Source organism: Cydia amplana, chromosome 15, assembly GCF_948474715.1.
Source record: "Cydia amplana chromosome 15, ilCydAmpl1.1, whole genome shotgun sequence".
In the NCBI taxonomy this organism is placed as follows: Eukaryota; Metazoa; Arthropoda; class Insecta; order Lepidoptera; family Tortricidae; genus Cydia; species Cydia amplana.
The window spans coordinates 2,982,808-3,007,329 of NC_086083.1; the positions used below are offsets into that span (position 1 = coordinate 2,982,808).

Genomic DNA, 24,522 nt, shown 5'->3' on the forward strand with positions numbered 1-24,522 from the left:
TTCTTTCAGTATGTCTGCTAGGCCTTTTCGTATCTCCTCCACGGTTAGACCCTCGGTCGGGATGTCTCGCTTCGTAGCTTCTTGTATTAGTTGGGGCTTCTTTAGTCGGTATATCCAACTTGTAGGCATTTGCTGTACCTACCGGTATGGTTGCCAGGTACCTGACGTCGTTACCTATATTCTGGTGCCTTCTGGGCTTCTGGTGCCTGCATATACAGGCCAGTTGTAATGTTCGGACGGGTAGCTATACGGGCGGGTAGCTGAACGGGCGGGTGGGGCGCAATATCTCCCCTGAAATAAACTTGTTAAAGGCACATTTAAGGGCCCTACGGTACAAAAATTTATTTATTTATTTATTTATTCCTGTCCCTCTCGAGCACCGGTTCCTTCCAGGATACCGTTTAGACTCCTACGTGAGTTATTTCGTTGGGCGCCAGATGTGATGGGGTCACGTTCGCCGGGGCGGGCGTGGCCTCATACAACTCCCCAGTTCCAGACAGGAACCAGGGTTTCCTAGTTAGCTCAGAGGAGAGAGGGGTACAGGGTAGCTAATAGAAACACAGATGCAAAATGCAAATCGACGGGCTTTTATGCCGGTTTATTGAATCTAAACTATTTAGGGCTTAAGTCTAGGTATCCTAGGCTAAGACGGCGCGGGGTGACTCGGCTAGTCACTACGGCACGCGATCCCTACGCTACACGCGATTTGGGATACTCGGGATCCCCAAAGGGTAAGGGGGATGAAGACGGATAGGTATACAGGACGATCCTGGAGACGCAGGACCGGGATAGGCGGGAAGCGGATCGGGTGCCTACGCGGAAACCCCAGGCCGGCACAACCGAAACGCAGGACCGGGATAGGTGGGAAGCGGATCGGGTGCCTACGCGGAAACCCCAGGCCGGCACAACCGAAACGCAGGACCGGGATAGGTGGGAAGCGGATCGGGTGCCTACGCGGAAACCCCAGGCCGGCACAACCGAAACGCAGGAACGGGATAGGGGGGAAGCAAAGGAACGGGTGCCTACGCGGTAACCCCAGGCCGGCACAACCGTGGGAGAGCCGTGCTCACAGCAGAAGGCGGCGAGGACGACTGCCGACGGACGGACGCGCGCTCGCGCTTTTATAGTGGCTCGCGGGGTGCGGCGCGCGGCGCGGCGGGGGGCCGATCGTCGTGGGTGGTCTGCGCAGCGGTGAAGCGCGATGGCTCGGTGCGTCGCGCGGCGGTGAAGCGGGATGTTGTGTGCGCGCTGTTACAGCGCCATCACACCTTTCATCCCTTGGCTAACAATTTACCAAAACATCAAAAGTGTAAGACTGCAATTGTGTAAAAAAAACCTAGTCAAGTTAATTTGTCGTAAAAAATTTGCTTATCTGACTTGGCTTATCATATTTGAATTTGAATTTGTCGATGAATTATACAAGGCATATTGAACTTGGCTCCTATTCTCGCATTTCAAACGTATACTGTTTCAAGACAAGCACAAAGAAAGGAAAAGAATTGTGTCAATTTTGAGAATTGGGGAATATAATCCAATCTACATCAATTCCAATTACATTAGTACGTAGTACGTACATTATTAAATAAAGTATATTCTCAATGAAAAATATTTATTCTCTTAAATTCAAGCAATTATTTCAATTTTATTTTACAACAAATCACAGAAATTTGGTGGTCTAACACATCTTAAGCCTATGAAGTATGTACCTAATTACAATCAACAACAATTATCTATACTAGACACCTAGTAGACACACGTTCAATATAGATTTTCAAGAGGTATCAACAAACTAATGTACCGTAAATTGTGCCTATTTCGCTCCAAAATTCAAAATATTTCTTAAACTTATTATGTTGTGGTATTTTACTACACATATACCGATTTAAAGAAGATCATCACTATATATGCCATCATGTTGTAAAACTATAATAATAATAAATATATCAATCTTTATTTACTTGAAACCTAATACAGTATTATGTAAGTCTTACACTAAGTTTTTAAGTTTTCTGCACAAAATGTACACGTGGCTTGCTGTGTCATAGCACAAAATTAAATATGGCCGTTCTGGTACCGTGCTGTGTGACGTGGCCGTGACGTGTGGCCAGCTGACAGCTGTCAACGCCAAGTGACAGCTGTCAGGGCTGTTGTAGATACGGCAATTGCCGCAATGTTGCAGTGTATTAATAGTTTAGTTTAATTTTTATGTAATAGTTTAGTTTAATTTTTATGTTTTAGGTATAGTTATAGATCTAGTTATTAATTAGTTAATTGAAGCATAGCCGCCTCGTCGTCGAACGGCGTACACCTGGGTCACAACGGAAGAACAGCGCTGGCTTTGCCAGCTACATGCTGAGTTGTGACCCTTTTATGGCATTTGCACTTTATGTTATATAATATATACATTGTATATGTGTCCACAAGTTTTTGTCATATGTGTGTCATAAATAAATGTATTTTCTTTCTTTCTTTCTTTCTTTCTAAATTACAAAACAAAAAATGTTTGTTATTAAAAATAATATTTTCAATAAACGAAGTAAATGAGAAAGTAAAAAAAAAGGGTTGCACTCCGGGAGTGCCGACAGAAGTGAAAACTCAATGACATCTTACGTCTTACACTCTCGCGATGTTAACATTTTTTCCCCATCACAAAAAGTGCAAAGGCCCCCTTTTTAAAATATCTTTCGTTAAATTGAAATAATCACGATTTTATCAGTGGCGCTAGTGTGCACGTTGATGGGCTCTTAACTTTATGTGCGCTTTCTGTGCAGAAAGAGAAGAGTCGTGGAATGTATGGGGCCTTATATTTTTACGATGATGAGAAGTGATAAATAATTTTAAATTCTAATATAAATTAATGTATACGTATGTGCTAAATATTCTCTCGAGTGTGGCACGAGCAAAAAGGGGGAAGAAATAGGTACCGATCTCTTTGTACTTTTTTTAAGTTTTAGGTTTATAATGCTAATGACTATTTACCTAACATTTGGCAGTATCTGCTTTAGTCAACTTATACAAAGATCGTTCATTCGAATATATTATATTATTAGAATTATCAAACGTCATAGTACCTACCACAACATCGGAAACTCGTCTTACGCTCGAGTGTACCAAAACACTGTCTATAATTACTTTATATATTCCATCTATATACCAAGCATATACTATCCCTTCCAAATCTACTGTAAGCCCTCTAAAGAAAGGATTTCTCGACAACCTGACATCTTCGTTGGTTTTACTATTGAAAGCATACAACCCACTAGAATGTAAGTAAACCACTGTATATTCGACATCTTTGTCCAAAACAAAACTTTCTATAGTTTTATTTTCCAATTTCCTAAAAAAGTGACCATTTTTATCTTTAATTATTCCTTGAGACTCTTCCTCCGTAAAATATACATAGTCCTTCGAAACAAGATCGGTAATTCTATGACTTTTAGCAGCGAAGAATTTTAAAACCGGGCGGTCTGTATTAGCGTCTTCAAGGGCCCATATACCATCAGAACCGGCGAGATATATCTTGTTCTCGTTTTGATTAAAATCAAAGACCGAAAAATTGAAGGTGACGTTTGTGTTCCCATAATTGATCGTGCCATTAAAGAGTTCTGGTGAATCTAAAGAGACGTAGGCAACTTTAAAATACTCTGGATCCTCGAGTTTGGGTTCAAAACTGTAGTACAAGACGTTATTGGACCTTAGGATGCCCATTTTCTTGATGACAACGTGGTTTCTGAAGTTAGCTGTGAGCTCGAAGAGGTGAGAGCGGTTGTAGCAAATGGAGTCCACTTTGACGCACGTGGCGCAATATTGGGGGGAGTCCCGCACATCCTCCGGGCCGGCGTCGATGATCTCAGTGGTGGTTGCACTAGCATGCTGGGCCAGCAGGGAGAAGAGAGCTGGAAAGAAAAACGAAAAGTATTATGTCGTTATTCATAAACGTGTTACTGACCTGTAGGGCTATGATGGTCGACTTTATAAATGATATAGCTGTATAAATGATGATAAAACTGACATTTTATCCAGTTTTTATTGATTTGTCGTCTTTTCCACTTTTGACAGCGATAGTTGTTAATTTGCTATGAATCGTTTGTCTTTATCTGTCATTTTAACTTATGTATTTGTAAGAAAGGAATAAATCATAATTTAACTAAATGGCCCGTAATGTTTTAGGAATAAGAGTGTTAGTGGGTATTACCTAACGGTATAAAGTATTTTTTCATCAGGTTGCATAAAAAATAATTACGATAGTTGTTATTGTATCGCATTGTTCATTTTTCACAAGTCTGCTCATTTAAATAAAAACATTAATTTTAATTTTCATACATTAAAACAAATTAGGTATACGCAACATTCGTTCAAATCATTTTAAACAGTATGAAGTGTTCTTCCGTCACGTTGCATTCATAATAATTACGATAATTGTTCTTGTTATCGCATTGTTAATTTTTCCGAGTCTGCTCATTTAGATTTTAGCAAAAAAAATTTTTAAAATATAATTGATAAAAAAAATATTTTTACACTAATACAAATTAGGTACCTATTCAACATGCGTTCAAATCGTTCTGGAGGCCAATTTGAAGTTAAAAAGATCAGTTCTATAATAATTATTATGTTATTGAATTGATACGAACTTCATAATGAGTATAATTACTACTGGCAGTGTATCTGGGGCATTCCACGAGAATGTAGATAACGTAACGCTTTCGCCTTGTATAGCAGCTACCTGAGCTACCTTAATCAAATCCTTCTAGAATAGTTCTAGAATATACTGCCAATTTCATAGAAAAGCCATGAAATATTAACAGACCGTCGTTACGTAAGCGACACTCTCATCTGCTAAAATGTCAATTTTCCTTTATCTGTAAATAAACAATTACACATGTACAGTCGCCATCACATATATCGGGGCGGCCGAGGTGCTCACAAATATCTGATCACGCCTCTATTGTCTAGAGTGCGTGTCCAGATATTTGTAAGCAGCTTGGCCGCTCCGATATATCTGATAGCGACTGTACCTAAAAAAACACATGTTTTGATTGAACCAAGGTCCGGCTAAGATCGTAAATAAACTATAATGACGTGCAGAAGGTATATTTCACAGCACTAGTGTTTCCATTAACCAATTGAGAAGGATTAGCGATAGATTGGCGGGTCTATTGAGCAATTAAAAGTTGTTTTGTGTTCCTTCCTTACTTTAGTGAAAACCTTGACTGCTTTGTTTTTCCGAGTCATATGAGTGTTTATTTCATTCGTGATGACAGTTGACTCATGAAAATGCTGAACTTATAGTTTGTCAAAGGACTGTCTCATTTCAAACATAGACAAAGAGAATCATACTATCATTGTCTTACTCGTACACTAGTACTAGTACCCAAAAGAAAAGGATGAGTACCTATAGTTTTCCTGGTTCTTACTGACTGACAAATTGATTTGACCAACTATAAATACGAATACAGTGTTTACCAGTCATTAGGAAACCAGTTTGAATTTGGAATTAGTTTTTTCACCGCACCAGATCCTAAAGGCTCTCTTTATTCTTTAAAAGCTGATGAGAAAGTTGCATTTTATCCAGCGTGACAAGGTTTTGATGCAAATTTTTGAGTGATTTTTTGGGTTATTTCCACTAGTTACCACCAAGTTGTTACCAGTGGTAACTACTGGGAATTATTTTCCCACCTTTTACCACTGGTAACTACTGGGGAAAATAACTGTTTTTATTTGTATTTATTAACTCTAACAAAATTTTGGTCGAAACTACTGGGAATTAAAAGGCGGGAAAAATATTCCCAGTAGTTACCACTGGTAACAACTTGGTGGTAACTAGTGGGAATAACCCGATTTTTTTCATGTTGGCTTAGAATGATTTTTAAATTATGTTTTTGAATGTAAAATAGTTTAATGGTAGCTTTAATTTGAATTTGATTTGTTGTTTTATATACCTACCTACATACTCTGTCAAGCCATTTCCGTCAGTAAATAGCGGCATAAAAAATGTAGGCGCGAAGTGTTATCTTGCCATAAAAAAATTGAATTTCGCGCCTTTTTCTACTGACAATCTTGTTTCAGAAAGTGACGTCCTCAGAACGTGACCTAACTCGAATGTGACCTTCTAAGAAAGTGACTAACCTAACCTAAACAATAAGAGCGTACTTATTTGGGCACCTACCGAATGTCTCCCTTTCCGTAACACGAAACATTATTGAAGCCCAAATAACCAGAAATTAAAAGGATATTGGGTCATTATCGCCACGCGATCGACACGGAAACATAAATGTTTGATGAAGCCGTCGCCATTGTTATTATATCGATTTTTCATAGGAAGCTGTAGGGTAGACATTTACATTAGGGCATAGATAAGATAAGATAAAATTTATTTAATTGGAAAATAAGAAAATATATTTTATTTTAGATATTTCATAGAGAAATAAGTATAAGCATATAGGTATAGTACTCACTCCATACATCAGTTTTCTTACCAAAACGCTTATTATTTTCGACATCTAGCGTCAAGTAGCGGATTTATCAGTACTGCTACTTGATACTAGATGTCACGAGTGTCGCGACTGACGAAAAGTGTGTTAACAATTTACGACTAATATTACAAGCAGAAGGAGTTGAAAATAGAGTTCCGGTTAATCCGGTTATAATATTAGCTGAAAATTGTTGAGCATTAGATTTTTCGTTCGTGTACCGTAAAATGGGGTGAGTAGGTTTCGCGGGGAGAGGTGGGTTATGAATGGGGAGAGAAGGTTTGAGAGGGGGGTGAGAAGGGATTTTAAGGCTACTGCTACAAAAATAATGTATTCCAATTTAAAATGGAGCTATAGTAATACGCATAATAAAAAAAAAACGATCCAACATTCTTCCAAAGTCACCTTTGTCCCTCACCCCAAACCTCACCTTCACCTTTGTCACCTGTGTCTTTGCCCTCTCACCCCAAATACGAGGCACTACGGGGTGAGGTGGGTTTTCCTCTTTATCGTCAAAGTTATGAAATGGAACTACCCAAAATAAGATAAAAACTAAAATAAAAACGTCCGGAACACTTATTATATACACCATTCAGTTTGCATATGTAAAAATAAAATGTTATCGAGGTTTGAATGTCAGTTTTGCGCCTACTCACCCCATTTTACGGTAATTTTCGCTAGGGTCGAAACATATCACTCAGTTTATCATATCACCCGATTCAGAGCTAAACAATGAGCCACTTTTAGAGTATATAATGAAAATAAACGATAAACAAATACGATCGTCTTAATTTCTATGCCTCGTTACAAATGTTTCTTATACAATATTACATAAGAAGACCTAGCCAAGATGCAAATCGTTTGCGCCGTAGCGAACGAAACAGTAACGTCTCTCTATCACTCTTCCATATAAGTGCGACAGAGAGACATTATAGCGATTAGTTCGCTAAGGTGCAAACAATTGGCATCTTGACTAGGCCCCCAGCTATCATTATCTATTATACATTGATGTTTAATCTCCGTGCTCTCCGATTGCGCGGTCGCATTTGGGATTATTACGAGTCATTGATGACGTACAATATGGAATTAGGGATATATTATGGTTACCTAATACGATTACTAAGATACAAGGGAGTTATGGGTTTGTATATCTATATATTTATGTAATTGTTAGTGTAAGGCCTGAGTGGACGCTCTAAGCGGAGCGTTCGGCGGGGCGTGCAGCGTGGCGTCGGGCGTCACAAGTAATTTGAGCAGCGTGCACTAAGGCCGCTCCTATACGCTTGCATTTGTTTAACAAGCACGCCGCACGCCCCGCCCCGCTGCACGCCCAACTCGAGCGTCCACTCAGGCCTTACACATAAAGTTACAGCAGCGGAAAATTGACAATTTTAATAGGTACTTACCTACTGGCAATAAAAAATCGTGGCAACGCAGCAAAATAACCTTAATTTAAGAATAAGAATAATAAGGTTTATTAAGGTTTAGTTTTAATTTTAATGTTTAGTTTATTTATTCTGTTATTACCTATGTACCTATTAATCCTATTATAGAATAAGAATAAATGTTACGAATCCCTAACATTATAATATTTATAATCGACACGGGTTTGTCTAATTATCTTTTTTTTCTTTCATTATTGGGTACTGCGTAGGTACCTACATTAATTACTACTTAAAAAACACAAATCAAAATATTTAATTAATTGATTTGATTTGTTCCCTAATAGTATCAGTTGTTAGGTACTACTTTAAGTACCTATACCTATTGCTTACGTAAACAGGTATTAAGGAACCTGTAGGACACACCATATACTATCTAAAATTTAAAATAAATTAAAACTAAAATTAAAACTAACATTAAAAACTAAACTACTCTAAATTAAAATAAATCTAAAATAGGCCAGACTAATAAATAGAAACTCATTAAGAATTTAAGATGCGTCTGAGCGCTTACATAGAAGTTATAAAATTATGCGTTTCATTGCGTTATGCGTTTGAATGAATAAAGACAATTGACAAACGCATTTATACTCACGAGGCTACCGCAGGTTACTGTTGTTAGAGTAATTCAATATACCGCATTTATTTAGATAAGGTTGTAAGTGACGCCAGGCTTTTACTGAGATGGGACTTTTGGATGTTCGCGACGGAATAGTTTCAATGTTAGCGCCATTACGCTTGTTAGGGAAATGGAGATTCTTATCACCACGTCTATGCCTATAGATAGGGTAACGGCACCAGTGGCCAGCCGGGTACCAGTGGTCAGCCTTTTGAGCCGTTTATTGGTCATAAATATCTGGTATATTCATTTAAACAAATCGCGAGTAGTCAAATAGGAGCTTTGATTCCTTATTGGTTAATACGTCACACGACAGGTGCGGTGAGGGAACGGGGGGAAGAAATATACTCGTTCATACAGGTACTGTTTGTCGACGAGTGCAATAGTGTCATGTCCGCCATATTTTTTACTGCACGTGGTGTTCTCTTAACAGGCAAGAAAAACTATGTTTTAATGTTAAAAGTAATTGTTTTTGTTAATGATTGGTTTATTTATTAGTTTATCTATTAAATTGCATTATATTTGAATGAAAATATCAATATTTCACTTATAAATTGAGGGGGCTGGCCACCGGATAACACTTTTTTCCAAAGAATCCAGTGCCCAGCCCCCCACGGCTGACCTTTGGGTTATTCGTTTATTTTATTATTTTCGAGCCAATGCGACCGTTAGGACCGTTAAATTTACATTTTCAAATGTAGTTAGGCATGCACTAGTCAATTTAAAGTAAAACCCAGTAGTCAGCCGCATTTGAAATTACGTTTTATTGCGGCTGAGCACTGGGTTTCGCGGATCCAGTACTCAGCCATTGACCTTGCTTGGTACGTCGCCGCCAAAAATATGTCCACATTTTTAAACCCTATCTCATTGAAATAAGGTTCAAAAGTGTATACATATTTTTGACGTTAACTATACATAACTATCATTTTGCTTTTTCCTGGTCGGTATATGACTTTGTTTATTAATGATAATTAGATCTGCATAGACTCGATTAATTATTTTTTACCGAATACCTACTAGGAACATAATTATATATTACCTGAAATACCTCATTAATTTTTGACGGATTAATTATTAGAAAATAAATATTGCGATTCTTAGTTTGCAAGAATAATGTTAGTTAATTAAGTACCTATGGCCAACAAATTTCGTGTCATAAGAATTGTATGTACCTATAAGATTTTTTATTTATTAAATAAGTAAACAAGTAGGTAAGTAATACATATGTTCATATGTATATGCAAAAAAATTATAAACTAAAATTAAAAACTACAACTAACTACAATAACAATAACTAAAATAGTAATAAAAAATAGATATTTGTATAACATCCCTGATTTTGATATAATATGCAAAAAATTGTAAACTAAAATTAAAAACTACAACTAACTACAATAACGATAACAAAAATTATAAAGAAAAATAAATATTATAATATCGTTGATTTTGATATAAATATTAGTGATTTTGATCTAATTATTATGAATAGTTTATATAGGCTGAGTACTGGGTACACAGAGGCTGCTTACTGGATTTTAGAGGCTGACTACTGGAGAAAAGTGCCACTTTTTGTTTAAACTTAATTAGAGATATTATAAAGAGGATTGTTATTTTTTTTAATATTTTGTTTTAAAACTCTGATAAACAATTGATCTAACCATGTCATTTGTTTAATTATCCGACTAATCCTGTAGAAATGCCGAACGTTCAAACTTAAAAAAGTCGTTATAAGGCTGACTACTGGTGCCTTTACCCTAGCCGTATTACGTTGTATCATGTCTAGCGGGCACAGCATGGTTCCATTTTTATCGCCTGTCACTATGCCCGTCACTTTCGTACTTACATACTTGTTAGAACGTGACAGGCATGGTGACAAGCTATAAAAATGCGACCGTGCTACCGCCGCAGGTATAGATAGTATTAGATAGCGAACAGGTAGACTTTTTATTATATTTTTCCTGTTACATGTAGCATGCAGACAATTGTTTTGTTTGGGTTTTTGTGACATTTTGTATGTGAGGCATAATTGTACAGTAATTAAAACAAAAAATGACACTCCTGTAGAACAGCTTGTGTTTATGTAAGCATGAACCAATAATATTACTATGTAAATAATGATTGTATCACATAATTTAATAGAAAATTGTAATATCTGGATAAAATAATATATATGATTTTATAGCCATTTATACGGGAAAGACATGATCCTTTTTTTAGGGTTCCGTACCCAAAGGGTAAAAACGGGACCCTATTACTAAGACTCCGCTGTCCGTCCGTCCGTCCGTCCGTCTGTCACCAGGCTGTATCTCACGAACCGTGATAGCTAGACAGTTGAAATTTTCACAGATGATGTATTTCTGTTGCCGCTATAACAACAAATAAGTACTAAAACAGAATAAAATAAAGATTTAAGTGGGGCTCCCATACAACAAACGTGATTTTTGACCGAAGTTAAGCAACGTCGGGCGGGGTCATTACTTGGATGGGTGACCGTTTTTTTGCTTGTTTTGCTCTATTTTTTGTTGATGGTGCGGAACCCTCCGTGCGCGAGTCCGACTCGCACTTGGCCGGTTTTTGTTGTGTATGACCTCACGTCCCACGTCTACTATGGAACGTGTAGGTTTCTTACGCACATAATAGGAATAGACTAGACTAGTCATATCTCCAATCTCTAAAGAGTTAATGCATTGTTATTTATATTAGAGACTCCTACAAGTACGCATAGGTCAGTTGCGACTGTTCCGAGATCATATTGGGACTCTTCTAAGTTTCCCAAACAATTAGAGTTTTAACACAAGGCGGTCACGCCACGCCATAATAGTTAACCAATTTTATGGCTCCTCTACACGATGGGCCAACGCCGGCCATTCCAAGGGACGCAGCCATCCGGTAGAATGAGATAGCAATATCACTTGCTCCCTCTAACGCATAAATGCGTCCCTTGGAGTGGCCGGCGTTGGCCCATCGTGTAGAGGAGCCATTACACAGACCTACCTTTTAGTCCCACAGCTCAGTGAGGCTTGTATTGTGGATAATTTATTGATAAATGTAACGTTTTTTGATTTGAATTTAAACTATCGTGAGACATAATAACATTAACACATACAACACACAACAAACAACACACACACAGCAACATACAACAAAATTAAACATGTCGCGCGAGTGACTAAAACACGTGAGTGAAACCGTAAAACTAGCTTAATGTTATGTTCTTATGGAGATTACGAATAAAATATAAGAAAGTCATATTATATTTCATTTGTATAGCTTGTAGTTGCGCTCTCTCGGAAGGGTTTCCACGGAAGACCAGCGTCGGGGACCTGAAAGGTCCCTTGAAATGAAGCTGAGTGGAGACCATTTCAGGAACGCTTTATAACCAATCTGTGTCAGTGTTGTTAGTTAAGTTTTAATTAAGCATTTTTGAATAAAGCATCTTCTATTCTAATTCTATAGTAAATTTCTAACAAACTCATCACTCAATAAAATGTCCTGCGTGACTAGCTTAGATACAACCTGTAGTTATGTAGGTATGTACCTATATTTACGTGATTCTGCCCCACTTCACAATTAATCAATATTGTCCTACTTTTCATTTCCAACAACCAGTATAATATCTATAGGCATTTGTCTAGCCTGCTACAGAAAACGTGAATTTTTATACGTATCACTTAATTTTCATCTAAATCTACTAATATTTAGATATGTACCTAAATTACCTTTTACGGTCCATGCGTTAAATGTTAATGATAATCTAATAACTCTTATTTAAATCCTTGAGCAATGTTTCAAAATTTTAGCTCGTGTCAAAACATTTCACTTTTTTTTAGTTTGTCATTTTTTTTATCTAAACAAAAACAACGGAACACGAGTTGCATTTTAAACGTAATAACCGTCAAATTAAAGCGGAGCTTTAGGTGTCATTTGCAATTTTAATATGAGTTCTCATCTCAGAAACGAGATGTGTAATAAAAATACGGAAATTGCCTGGAGTGAATGAATCAGCTTATTCAATAAGCAGGGTGAAATGTATGCTACTTTTAAGGTATTTATCTATTTTGCCCATTAGCTACCTGAAAATATAGCTTTTCATTTAATTATTTTCGCACCAATATTTGCTCATAAATATTTACTTTATGATTGAAAAATCAAATGTATAAAAACGAACTGTCAAACATAAACTAACTATGTAATTGTAGTATTTTTAGATAACTATCTGTAAATGCTAAAAGTGGCTATGCATTTACATATAAATAAGTGAATATTTGCATCAACAAACACACAAAAGTACTCAAAAAATATCTATACAAAAGTAACTTTAAATCCACTGACGTAAATAAATAAAAAAACAAACCTGCACAAACTCCGGCGAATTGCATCTTCATTGTTTTCATCACGCAGTTATTTAAAAAAACAATCAACTAAACACCGGCACGTCCATCAACACCGCCGACCACAATACCACTACACAACCCCATTAATACTTAAATACCGTGAAACACCAACTAACTACAAAAAGTACCAAGTGCCAAACTGTATTGTACAGTCGTGTTCATAAACATCTGTACAAGCCAACGTTCCAATAACATATTTACACTCCTCTAAAGGGGCCCACTGATTAACAGTCCGCCGGACGGTATCGGCCTGTCAGTTGTTCGGAACTGTCAACTTTTTGTTCTAACTGATCAGTGGGCCCCTTAAGACAATGTAAATAAAGTCGTGTAATTCTATTTTTGGAATTTTAGCTTGTAAAGATGTTTGACTCGACCGTACCCCTCCATATACGAGCCTCGAATGCCTACCTATACCATTTTACATCTTCTACGGTTCAAAGGTTTTATTTTTAGTCACTCGGTGAAGTCACGCGTAATATGGATCAAACGAAATTATATACGCAATGTGAATTAAAGAATTGACGACGCCTCCGGGTGCTGGTAATATATGGGCCTATGCCCACGTGTTTGAACATATAACTGGGTCAGTATACAGGGGGAAAAGGTAATATCTTAATACTTTAAAGGCTTGTTGATAAAAATACTTGAGCAGTCAAATATTTCAGATTTAACCTAACAATTGGTTTTTATCTTGTTTTTATACAACCTTGAAAATCGCTCACGCTGATTGGTGCGATTGAGTCATTCATGACTGTATCATTGTACGTAAGATGATCTAACTCTCCCAATGGTTCAAGTATGTCCGGTTTTCTTCTACGCTACTCACATACAAAACAGGTTCTTAGTTAGTACTTAATCAGATCTACGAAAATCGTTACAATCATGCGTAGTAGCGTGTGCGTAGTAGAGTAGCGTGTGAGTAACAGTGTAGCGTGTGAGTCGTGTGACGCTTATAATTTAAATACGACCACAGTGGGCGTAAGGGTCAAAAACTTTTTATTATGATATTGTCTTCGGTTGCCGCGATAGTTACTCATGAAATAAATCACTACCCGTTAGCCATGAACGCTGAGGGTTCGAAACGTCGGGATGTATTTTTATACGCGATATAAGGTAAACGTACGTGGTCGACATCCTAATTCCCAATAGATGACACCCTGCTGTCACTTCACTTGACAACTTAAGTTTCAAGATGACATGTACTGGTACCGCGTCGAGCACCAGTACGTTTACCTTATAACCGTTTTCAAGTTTATTTTTTAATACGAGTTAAGTTTATGGGACTTTCCTGTGTGCATCATAAAATAATTGGACTTCAACGCCAATTTTTCGTACTTTATCCTTATATGCATGCAAAAATCTGCTTTCTACTTCTTAAAATTTTCTTTGATTAAAGTCTTAATATCTGGGTGACCGAGCTTCGCTCGGAAAACATATAAACTCGAAAATGCGCGTTTTCCCAGAGATAAGACCTAGCTAGATCGATTTTTCGCCCCCGAAAACCCCCGTATAGCAAATTTCATCGAAATCGTTAGAGCGGTTTCCGAGATCCCCGAAATATATATATATATAAATAAATAAATAAATAAATAAACAAGAATTGCTCGTTTAAAGGTATTAGATAAAAATGTATCCAAATTGTTAGCTTTTGTCATGTCCATGTCCACAGAAAAGACACCGGCTTTCCCGAATGTTTTTGACCCTTCCCTTAATACATCTAGTTTGTTGTTTTCGTACTAATTCCATGTTTCAATACATCTGTCGATTCAGAGTGTGACTATGAACAAAGCCAAACAATACCACTTACACAAGTGGATGACAATATTGACAATACTTCCACGCTTAATAACAGCAGACCTAATAGCCATCGAAAAAATCTGTTTGAATTTGGAACTTATTGCACGGAAATACGGTAAAAAATTGAACGAGTTTTTGAATGACTGTTACGACTATGTGTGCTGGGGCAGAATAGGTATTAAGCCATCATCTATGTAGGAATCAATTTATCGAATGTTCTGTCCACCACCGAACGATTCAATTTAGAAAAACTTATGAAAAGTGTGTACTTGTTAACACCCAAAAGTTAGCTACTGTAAACTCAGCTTTAAGTGTTAGCCAAAAAGTTCAAATTTCCAAGAAACAAATGACCATTTTTCGGTAAAATCCTTTTGCATTGTTCGCTATTGTTTATAAACAGAGCAACTGAAGCGTGTTAAGTATTATTTTATAACCTTTTTAACACCTGTCAGTGACCGTTCAAAGTCAAAGTCAACCATTCTATTTGTGTTCGTGCACCGTAATACCGTAAAATAATTGATAATCCCCTTTATTACAATCAGGTCATTTTCGCGTATAACACGGAGGTTAAAAGGAAATGTACTAAAGGCAACACTCTTATTTCATTATTCAAAATCACTTAGTATTATGTAGAAGTAAATACTCATGACAATCGTTGTCGTGTGTTATCATGGAGCTCGATTCAGATTTATGAACCTGTTACGATGTTGAACTAGTTTTGAGACGACTTTAGCGTCCATCTCACGCACGAGCGCACGAATTGCACTTCATTTCGCATGCTGGTGGTGGTGATTGGTATCAGCGTGAGCGAAGTTCTAGGTCGTATCACAATAAGAACAAAACCGTAACAAGTCATTACGAGTACTTACAGTTAGTCGATAGAGGTAAAGAGGAAGGTTTTAGGACAAATTGATTTCACTCCAATTATAGCCAAAAAGCAAGGTTCAATTTATTTTTTCAACAGTAAAAAAAATAGAATAAGGAAAACACAAGGTAAAGGTAAGGGTAGGTTAAGGTAGTATTACAGTAAGGAAAAAAATTACACTCCAGATACGTATAAAACAGGTAAGGTAAGGTGGGGTAGTTTATTTTGATCGGGGCAAGACAAACAGCATGAGAATTCCATACAAGTGTTTGTGTTGTCCCTGTGATAGTCTTAACTTAACGATGACTCATGATAGACCAGGCCGGGTTCGGGCCGGAGCTTCCGGCGCTTCGTTTTCTATGGGAAGCATCACGTGATGACCGGTCATCTGTCATAGAAAAGTATGCGCCGGAGGTTCCAGCCCGGACTCAGCCCGGTCTAACGTAAGTCATTTTTACCCCACCTTACCTGAGGACAAAAAATCCTTAAATTAGTTATAAAATGTATGTATTCATTCAGGTGCCCATGGCAAAGCAAAGCAAATTATGTAGCAAATCTCTTTAGTATTCTTCAACTGTATTCAACCATTACATACCAAAACAATTGTCGGTAGCAACTTTGGTCAACTTGTACAAGATTTTTCCAATCGAATATATAATATTGTTTGACTGATCAAACGTCATAGCATCGGGAGCTATATTTGAAACGCGTTTCAACGTAGACTGAGAAAGAACTGTGCCTAAAGTTACTTTATATATCCCATCCACATGCCAGGCGTATACTGTTCCTTTCGCATCAACAGTCAAACCTCTGATGAACCGTTCCGTTGATAATCTAACATCATTCTGGATTTGACTACGGAATGAAATATATAATCCAGTATCATTTAAATACACAATATTGTACCCGTTATCCAGAATAAATTTATTTATCGTTTTATCTACTAATTGGGTGACATAATACCCGTGCACATATTTAAATATTCCATTACGACCTGACGCAGTAAAATACACATTCTCCCTTACAACAACGTTAGTGATTAGATTCGCCTTCATGCTAAAAAATGCTGGGAAACGGCTGTTAATATTAACTGTCCATATACCGTCGGAACCGCCTAGATATACTTTTTTATTGTACTGATCTATATCAAAGGGACCGAAGTTGAAAGACTGCCAACCAGAGATGACACCATATAAATCCGTAGAGTTTAAATATACGAAGGCAACTTTGGAGTATTCTTTATCACTGAACGTAGGTACGAACGTGTAGTATAGAAGGTTAGTAGACTTCATGATGCCCATTCTTTTAACAACGGGGTGTTCACCGAAGGGGGCGGGGAGCTCGAACAACTCGGTGTGGTTGTAGCAGATGTTGTCGATTTTGACGCAGGAGTGACAATATTCATTCCTGTCCACCTTGGCTGGGTCGAAGTTTTTGGTGGCCGCTGTGCGCGAGCCCAGCAGGCGGGAGGAGGCTGGAATGTGAAAGCTACATGTTAGTTTCAGTATAGAGTGGATTATTAAGCAAGAAGTTGTAACGAATATCCTCATTTGAGAGAAAAACATTTAGCGGGGAATCGTTTTGACCGCGTGTTTTTCAGTGGACATATAATATACCTAATCGGAATATATATTTAGTTATTATGACTATTTTAAAAGTTTTTACGTAGGTATGTGCATTGTACAACTCTACTTTGCCTGAATTTTAGGATTTTTTTTTTAAAGTAAGATTTGGATTCCACATTTTGAATTTAATCAACGGCCGCTTTGACATTAATTAAAAATAGGAATTACTATTTATTATGTGGTTTGTTGTAAAACACCAGTCTTTTCATTTAATTTATTAAGACTCGGATGCTTACTGATAAAGTCACAAATTTTCAGGTTACCTAATTTAATCTGAACACAAACAAATTTTCAAAATTTTATTAAAATAATTTGTTTTCTTTAGATATGATGGAGTACTAAAGTAACAAACATACAAAAGTAAAATAAAATCATAATATAAAACCGAGTTGAAAAATATTACATGTCTTACTTACCAGAGCCCCATAGTACTTGAAGCACCAAAGTGACAAAAATCACCAACATTGTACGACCCATTGTGTTGCTCTTTAAAATGCACCCTCCAAATTTTATTTGAGAATTTATACCTGCATTAATTAGCGAACTGTATAGTCTCATAATCAGTTGATGGAAATCATGAAAACAAATTATTTTAAATATTTAAACAATTTACTTAATTATTTTAATCAGCATTAATGTTTATATCCATTTAAAAATAATTTAGATCCGATAAGGTATCAACTGTCGAAAATACTTAAAAAAGGAAAGTTTAAATTAAAACACTAATTTAATTACCTAGTACTACCGCTGTGTTGATGGGAAGCTCAAAACTTTTATATACGTCAACTAAACTATTTACCTACTTAAAAGCAAAGATTTCAAAAGTAAAAATTGTAATATCTTTGTTTCGAACTTGACGTCCATAGGGTTAGGATTGTTAGGAAATACAGTTACTTATAGCTCGAGTTAGTATTACATTTGATTAGACAAAACAAACGAAACAAAACATAATGTAATTAAATGGTCGCAATTGTTTATGGCAAAAAATGTATGAACCCTGAAATTACGTTATCATCCCATTATGTTATCAGGTGTATACACTTCGCTCGTACGTATTCGTACATGTAAAGTACCTAATCTTCAGAGATAACTAACCCCCTGCATAAAAGTTCAGTTATCACTATCAGGGTCAGTTATCTCTGGAGTTTACTGTACGGACGCAAGTGAGACGCACGTCCGAGCAATTGATAATTAAATGACATCATTTTATCAAAATGTAAGTTATACTTGACCTACAGGTGAGCGGGGCCTACGAGGAGGGCTTAAATCTTAAGCTATTAAACAAAGCCTTTGTCCTATTAAGTAATGGGTGAGTTTTGGGCCACCGAAAGGACAGCTTCCGCTGTGAGCAAGAAATCCGCACAAACCCGTTTAAAAAACGATTATGGGCCCGATTCGGATTTTGAAATAGACATCTTTTAGATATCTTTTAGACATCACCAAGATACGATAACGATATGTTTAAGATCTAACCTGTCAAATTTGACATTTCCGCGATTCTGGAGATACTCTTGAACGATTTCCACAAGATATGACTTAGAGATCCAATTCACATCTAATAGATATCTAACTCTATCTAAAGTAAAAGTGACATTGGTTGGCCGAATTGCGCTGCAAAAGAGAACTAGAGAAGAGAACTAGCATTGGCGGCGCGTCCATAAAAGCCGACTCCCGTTTGTACGTTTGAGCAGAGTTGTAAAGGAAATATGTAAGCCAAATTAGCCCCGGCTTGTCTATGAATATGTTTGAAACGCCGCCACTGGTATCTAGTATGGATTTAGTACGTGTCGTCTCTTGTGAATATCTTGAAGTTCGAATACGGCAGTGTACCGTCTTAAGGGCCAAAACCCATAAAAACACACCGAACCTGCTTCGGTGTGTTGCCGGGATTAACCTCTAGGCAGAGTAAGCACTGCCTAAGAGCCCGCATCAGCTAAGGGCTCCGCACGATCACAAAAAAAATAAAAAATGTTCATAGAGTGAAAACCAATGGGCTTAATTGGAATAAAAGAGGCCCCGAGTTAATCCGGCCCTTTTTGAAGTATCCCCGGTCACGTCACAGTGGTGACGGATGACGGACTTTAATCACGGCCCCGGTTCACAAAGCGACGGAAGTCACTGCCGGAAGCCTGTTTTGTGTGGCTGTCGACTAATTCTAACTCTGCACTGACTTAGAAGAAAATGTGGCAGAATTTGACAATCGGTTGAGACATGAGACCTGTGGAGTAGAACAGCTTGACAAGGACATACAGAAGCATTTTTGCCCAAGCTGAATGGAGATGTTTCGTTTGCTCTACACGCTCGCTCGGACAATAATATTTAAGGATGAGTCACGCTAGACCGGGCCGGGCCCGGGCCGTAGCTTCCGGGGCTTCGTTTTATGTGTAAAGCACCACGTGATCACCGATCAGCCGTCATAGAAAATGACATGTCGGACGCCTCGGCCCGCGGAATATGCGGAATTGAGTTGGAAATTTATGTTATAATATCTGGGAGACCGAACTTCGCTCGGAAAACATATAAAAACTCAAAAATGCGCGTTTTCCCAGAGATAACACCTAGCTAGATCGATTTTTCGACCCCGAAAACCCACATATAGAAATTTTCATCGAAATCGTTAGAGCCGTTTCCGAGATCCTCGAAATATATATATAAATAAATAAACAAGAATTGCTCGTTTAAAGGTATAAGATAAAAGTATTAGATAGATACCTAGATAGAATTAATATCCCTGTTTGACATGTTCAGACATATTCGAACACAAGCCTTGACTTACTCAAATTCAAATTGTCATTATTAAAGATGGCCAATGGCCAGTGTTAAAGCTCAAACAAATAGCAAATGAAATTTCGTACATAAGTTTCAAGAAACTCATTGGTATGAACCGGAGATCGAACCCTTGACTTTCGGTTTGAAAGTAGCTCATCTTACCATACTACACCACACCACCTAAGCTGTGTAAGAGCCATGTCTCCACATGAAAACAACTCACGTTCAACTTAAAATAAATGTATTTTATCTCCACAAAACTTACCACATTTTCATTTCTTTACAACTCCAATCTCTTCTCTTCTCTATTCAACTGTTTCATAGACAACAGAGTAAAATAAAAAATGTAAAGAGTTTTAATGTAACATTGTATTCAACACGCTTGATCATTACAGATAGGTAAAGGCAAAGTGGAAGGGTTTAGGATGAATAGATTGTGCATCAATTAAAGGCAAATAAGCAAGATAGGTATCTACATTTATTTGTTCAAAAGAAAATACAACATTTTAATAAATATTAACTCACATTTATAATAATAAATAATAAATAAACTTTATTCAGAAAAACATAGTCATACATTTAACATTAGGTTAATAATATCTTATAAAGTAAGGCTTTTTATTGACTTCTACCTGAACTAGGAAAATCCTGTATCTCAGGTTGAAAGAAAAAATTAAATAAAAATACTTAAATAAATTACATAACGGCAAACTTATAAGTTAAATTTGTGTTCATTTAGGTAGGTATCAGTTTGATATGTTTACATTCTAGAATTATGGCTAAATAATGATTATGTGCTTACTATAAAAACAAACCATACCTATAAATATAAAATTAATTACATGGCAATTTAATTTAATTTAATTAATAATAATGACTAATCTAGGTTTGTGGCGTATGTTACATATATTACAGTTTAAGACTTAAAAACGTGATTTATGCTAATAACAGAATAAAGCAACGTAGCAAAAGTGACAAAACATGTTTTCCGCTTAGTGCATCAGAAAACGAGAAAGAATTTAATAATTATTTACTTATTTAGGGTTCGTTAGTAATTTGTCTGTATCCTCATACGATTTACTTTCCAAGGCTTTTTGTACAACCTTCTTACATTCACTCAAACTTAAGTGATAAATACAGCAATCTGCGTTTAGTTTATTGTATAGTCGTGGACCTAGATACATATAGAAGTTATTTGAAAACGCATGTTTTGTGTCTGTCAATTGGCTACAAACTAGATCCTATCGCCTCTTGTTAGTGATTTGCGTGCTGTAAGGAAGTGCTTTGTGCTGTTTTAAAACTGTGTTTAATATGAACAATTGTCTAACAGTTAAAACTTTAAAGGATTTGTATAACAGGTCAGTCGGGTATTGATTTATAGACGACCTATCCCGAAATTTATTTTATTACCTTTATTTATAAATAAAGACCTTTATGTATAAATGTGACTTAATATGTGTTCAAAACGCGAAAGTTTTAAATACATATTATATTTCAACAAGTAATTTAAATTAAGATACATACATGAAAATCTATTAGGACAAACATCGTACATTAAAAAAAATCTTTTTTTGCTAAAGTCTTTTTTGCAGTTGCAACTGTAAATAATTAATTAGATTAGTAAGTATATTTGAAGAGAGTCTTTTCAAAAGAGCTTATTTCTCTATGAACACCATACAAAAATAATCCTTTGGAAAAGACACTCCTCATTTAGAGGTGCCTTTGGCAAGGCAAAGCAAATAAATATCAGATCATGTAATTTTACCGACACCTATACGGTATAGGCTATACCTGTACTTTTTAACGGGAATTACCTACCAAAACGCTTACTGGTAGCAACATATATGTATACATCATCACAGTAAGTGAGCTAAACATACACGAAGAACTAACTGGTAGGACAAAGATCGGAAATTTGAAAATAATTCTCTCTTGCAGTTTCAAGCGCGTAAATTATTCCTTAAATAAGTTAAGTTTGTTTTCGTGTGCCCATGGCACTGCAAAGCAATAACATAGCAGATTATGTTATTTTACAGATAAACGTGTAATTTTCAAGTAAAATTACCTACCAAAACACTTACTGGTAGCAACTTTAGCCAACTTGTACAATTTTTTTCTCATCGAATATATAATGTTGTTTGACTCATCAAACGCCATCGCATCCGGAGCTATACTTGTAACACGTTTCAGTGTAGACTGGGAAAGAACTTCGCCTACAGTCACTTTATAAATCCCATCTATATGCCACACGTACACTGTTCCTTTCATATCAACAGTCAAACCTCTCATCCACGGTTCCGTTGATAATTTAACATCTTTTTGGTTTGTATTATGAAATGAAATAAATAGTCCAGTATCATTTAAATACACAATATTATGCTCGCCATCCAAGACAAACTTATCTATTGTTTTATCTGCTAAATGAACGACATAATACCCGGCAACATATTTAAATATTCCTTTCCAATTGTACCTAGTAAAATATACATAATCCTTTACAACAACGTTAGTAATGAGATTCGATTTCACGCTAAAATATGTTGGAATATAGTTGATATCGTCAACAACCCATATGCCGTCGGAACCACCTAGATATACTTTTTTCTCTCTATGATCTATATCAAAGGGACCAAAGTTAGAAGACTTCCCGCCAGAAATAACGCCAGAGAAGTTCGTAGAGTTTAACGATACGAAGGCAACTTTGGAGTATTCTTTATCACTGAGCTTAGGTTCGAAGGTATAGTACAGAACGTTAGTGGCTTCCATGATGCCCATTCTTTCAACGACGGGGTGGTGTTTACCGAAGGGGGCAGGGAGCTCGAACAAGTAGGTGTGGTTGTAGCAGATGTTGTTGATTTTGACACAAGAGTAACAATATTCATTCCCTTCCACCTCGGATTGGTCGACGTTTTTGGTGGCCGCTGTGCGCGGGCCCAGCAGGGAGGAAGAGGCTGGAATGTGAAAGCAAAATGTTAGCTTTGGTAAATAGTAGATCCTTATGGAGTCGTAACGGATATCCGCGTGTGAGAGAAAATTATTAAGTTAAGCCCCTAATCATTTTGACCTGTGTGTTTTTCGGTGGACATATCTATAATAATAATCGGAATATTTACTAATGGCTTTTTATGGTTCCGTAGCCAAATGGCAAAAAACGGAACCCTTATGGATTCGTCATACCTGTCTGTCTGTCCGTCCGTCGGTATGACACAGCCACTTTTTTCCGAAACTATAAGCACTATACTGTTGAAACACTTGAAACTTGGTAAGTAGATGTATTCTGTGAACTGCATTAAGATTTTCACACAAAACTAGAAAAAAAAAATTTTGGGGGTTCCCCATACTTAGAACTGAAACTCAATTTTTTTTTCATCAAACCATACGTGTACGGGTATCTATGGATAGATCTTCAAAAATTATATTGATGTTTCTAATATCATTTTTTTCTAAACTGAATAGTTTGCGCGAGAGACACTTTCAAAGTGCTAAAATGTGTGCCCCCCTTGTAACTTCTAAAAAAGAGAATGATAAAACTAAAAAATATATGATGTACATCACCATGCAAACTTTTCCACCGAAAATTGGTTTGAACGAGATCTAGTAAGTAGTTTTTTTTTTAATACGTCATAAATCCCCTAAATACGGAACCCGCGTGCGAGTCCGACTCGCACTTGGCCGCTTTTTTAACGTTAGTGCAGTGAATCATCTCAACTCTACTTTCCATTCTGAATATTAGAAAATTATTTATAACTAACGACTAACGCCGTCCGTCCAATCGTACTTATTTATAATCATAACGTTTATAAATAAGAAACAATATTGGTTTTTTCCAATTAGAATTAAATTGATGGCCGATTTGAATCTTAACAAAAGTCGGAATTACTATTTATTTTGTTGTTTGTTGTAAACTCAAGAGCCTTTTCATTTCATTTATTAGGATTCTCGGATGCATACTGATAAAGTCACGAGTTTTCAGGTAAATAATCTAATTAATCCAAATAAACAAAATTTTAAAACGATTATTTAATTAAGGTTAGTTTACAAGTTACTTAACATACGTACAAAAATAAAATCATAAAAAATACCGAGTTGAGGACCTCCCTCTTTTCGGACCCAGTAGCTAAGAATGTCAAAAAAAAACAAAATTAGATGTCTATGGCTTACCAGAGCCCCATAATGCTTGAAGCACCAGAGTGACAAAAATCACCGGCAGTGTACGATCCATGGTGTTGCACTATAAAATGCACCCTCCAAATTTTATTTGCCAATTTATACCTGCATTAATTAGCGAACAGTAATAGTTTCATAATCAGTGTTGACGGAAATCATGAAAACAAATTAAAATTATAATTAACCTAATTAAAAGTCACGCTTACTTATAATTTTAATTTTAATCGGCATTAATCTAAAAATAAATAAAACTAATCTTAAAAGAAATATGTAACTAAAAACTATCCCCGTGCGGCATGGTTCCGTAGATGCTGGCAGCATTTCTGTTTATTATTAAAGATGGCCAATTGGTCAGCGTTAAATCTAAAACAAAT

The 24,522-nt window shown here is 36.5% G+C and overlaps 1 protein-coding gene and 1 long non-coding RNA gene across 2 annotated transcripts; both read right to left on the bottom strand.

Annotated features, from left to right (window-relative positions):
• Positions 1-2,944: 2,944 nt before the first annotated feature.
• On the bottom strand, positions 2,945-13,039 carry LOC134654440 (uncharacterized). The gene is made up of 2 exons (XM_063509885.1): positions 12,886-13,039; positions 2,945-3,896 (listed from the first exon to the last, which is right to left on the bottom strand). The coding sequence occupies exons 1-2, from the start codon at positions 12,923-12,925 to the stop codon at positions 2,980-2,982; spliced, it is 957 nt and encodes a 318-aa protein (XP_063365955.1). The 5' UTR covers positions 12,926-13,039; the 3' UTR covers positions 2,945-2,979.
• A 9,553-nt stretch (positions 13,040-22,592) lies between these two features.
• LOC134654449 (uncharacterized) lies at positions 22,593-24,207 on the bottom strand. The gene is made up of 2 exons (XR_010097332.1): positions 24,143-24,207; positions 22,593-22,932 (listed from the first exon to the last, which is right to left on the bottom strand). It is a non-coding gene; the product is annotated as an uncharacterized LOC134654449 (long non-coding RNA).
• Between the last annotated feature and the right edge of the window lie 315 nt (positions 24,208-24,522).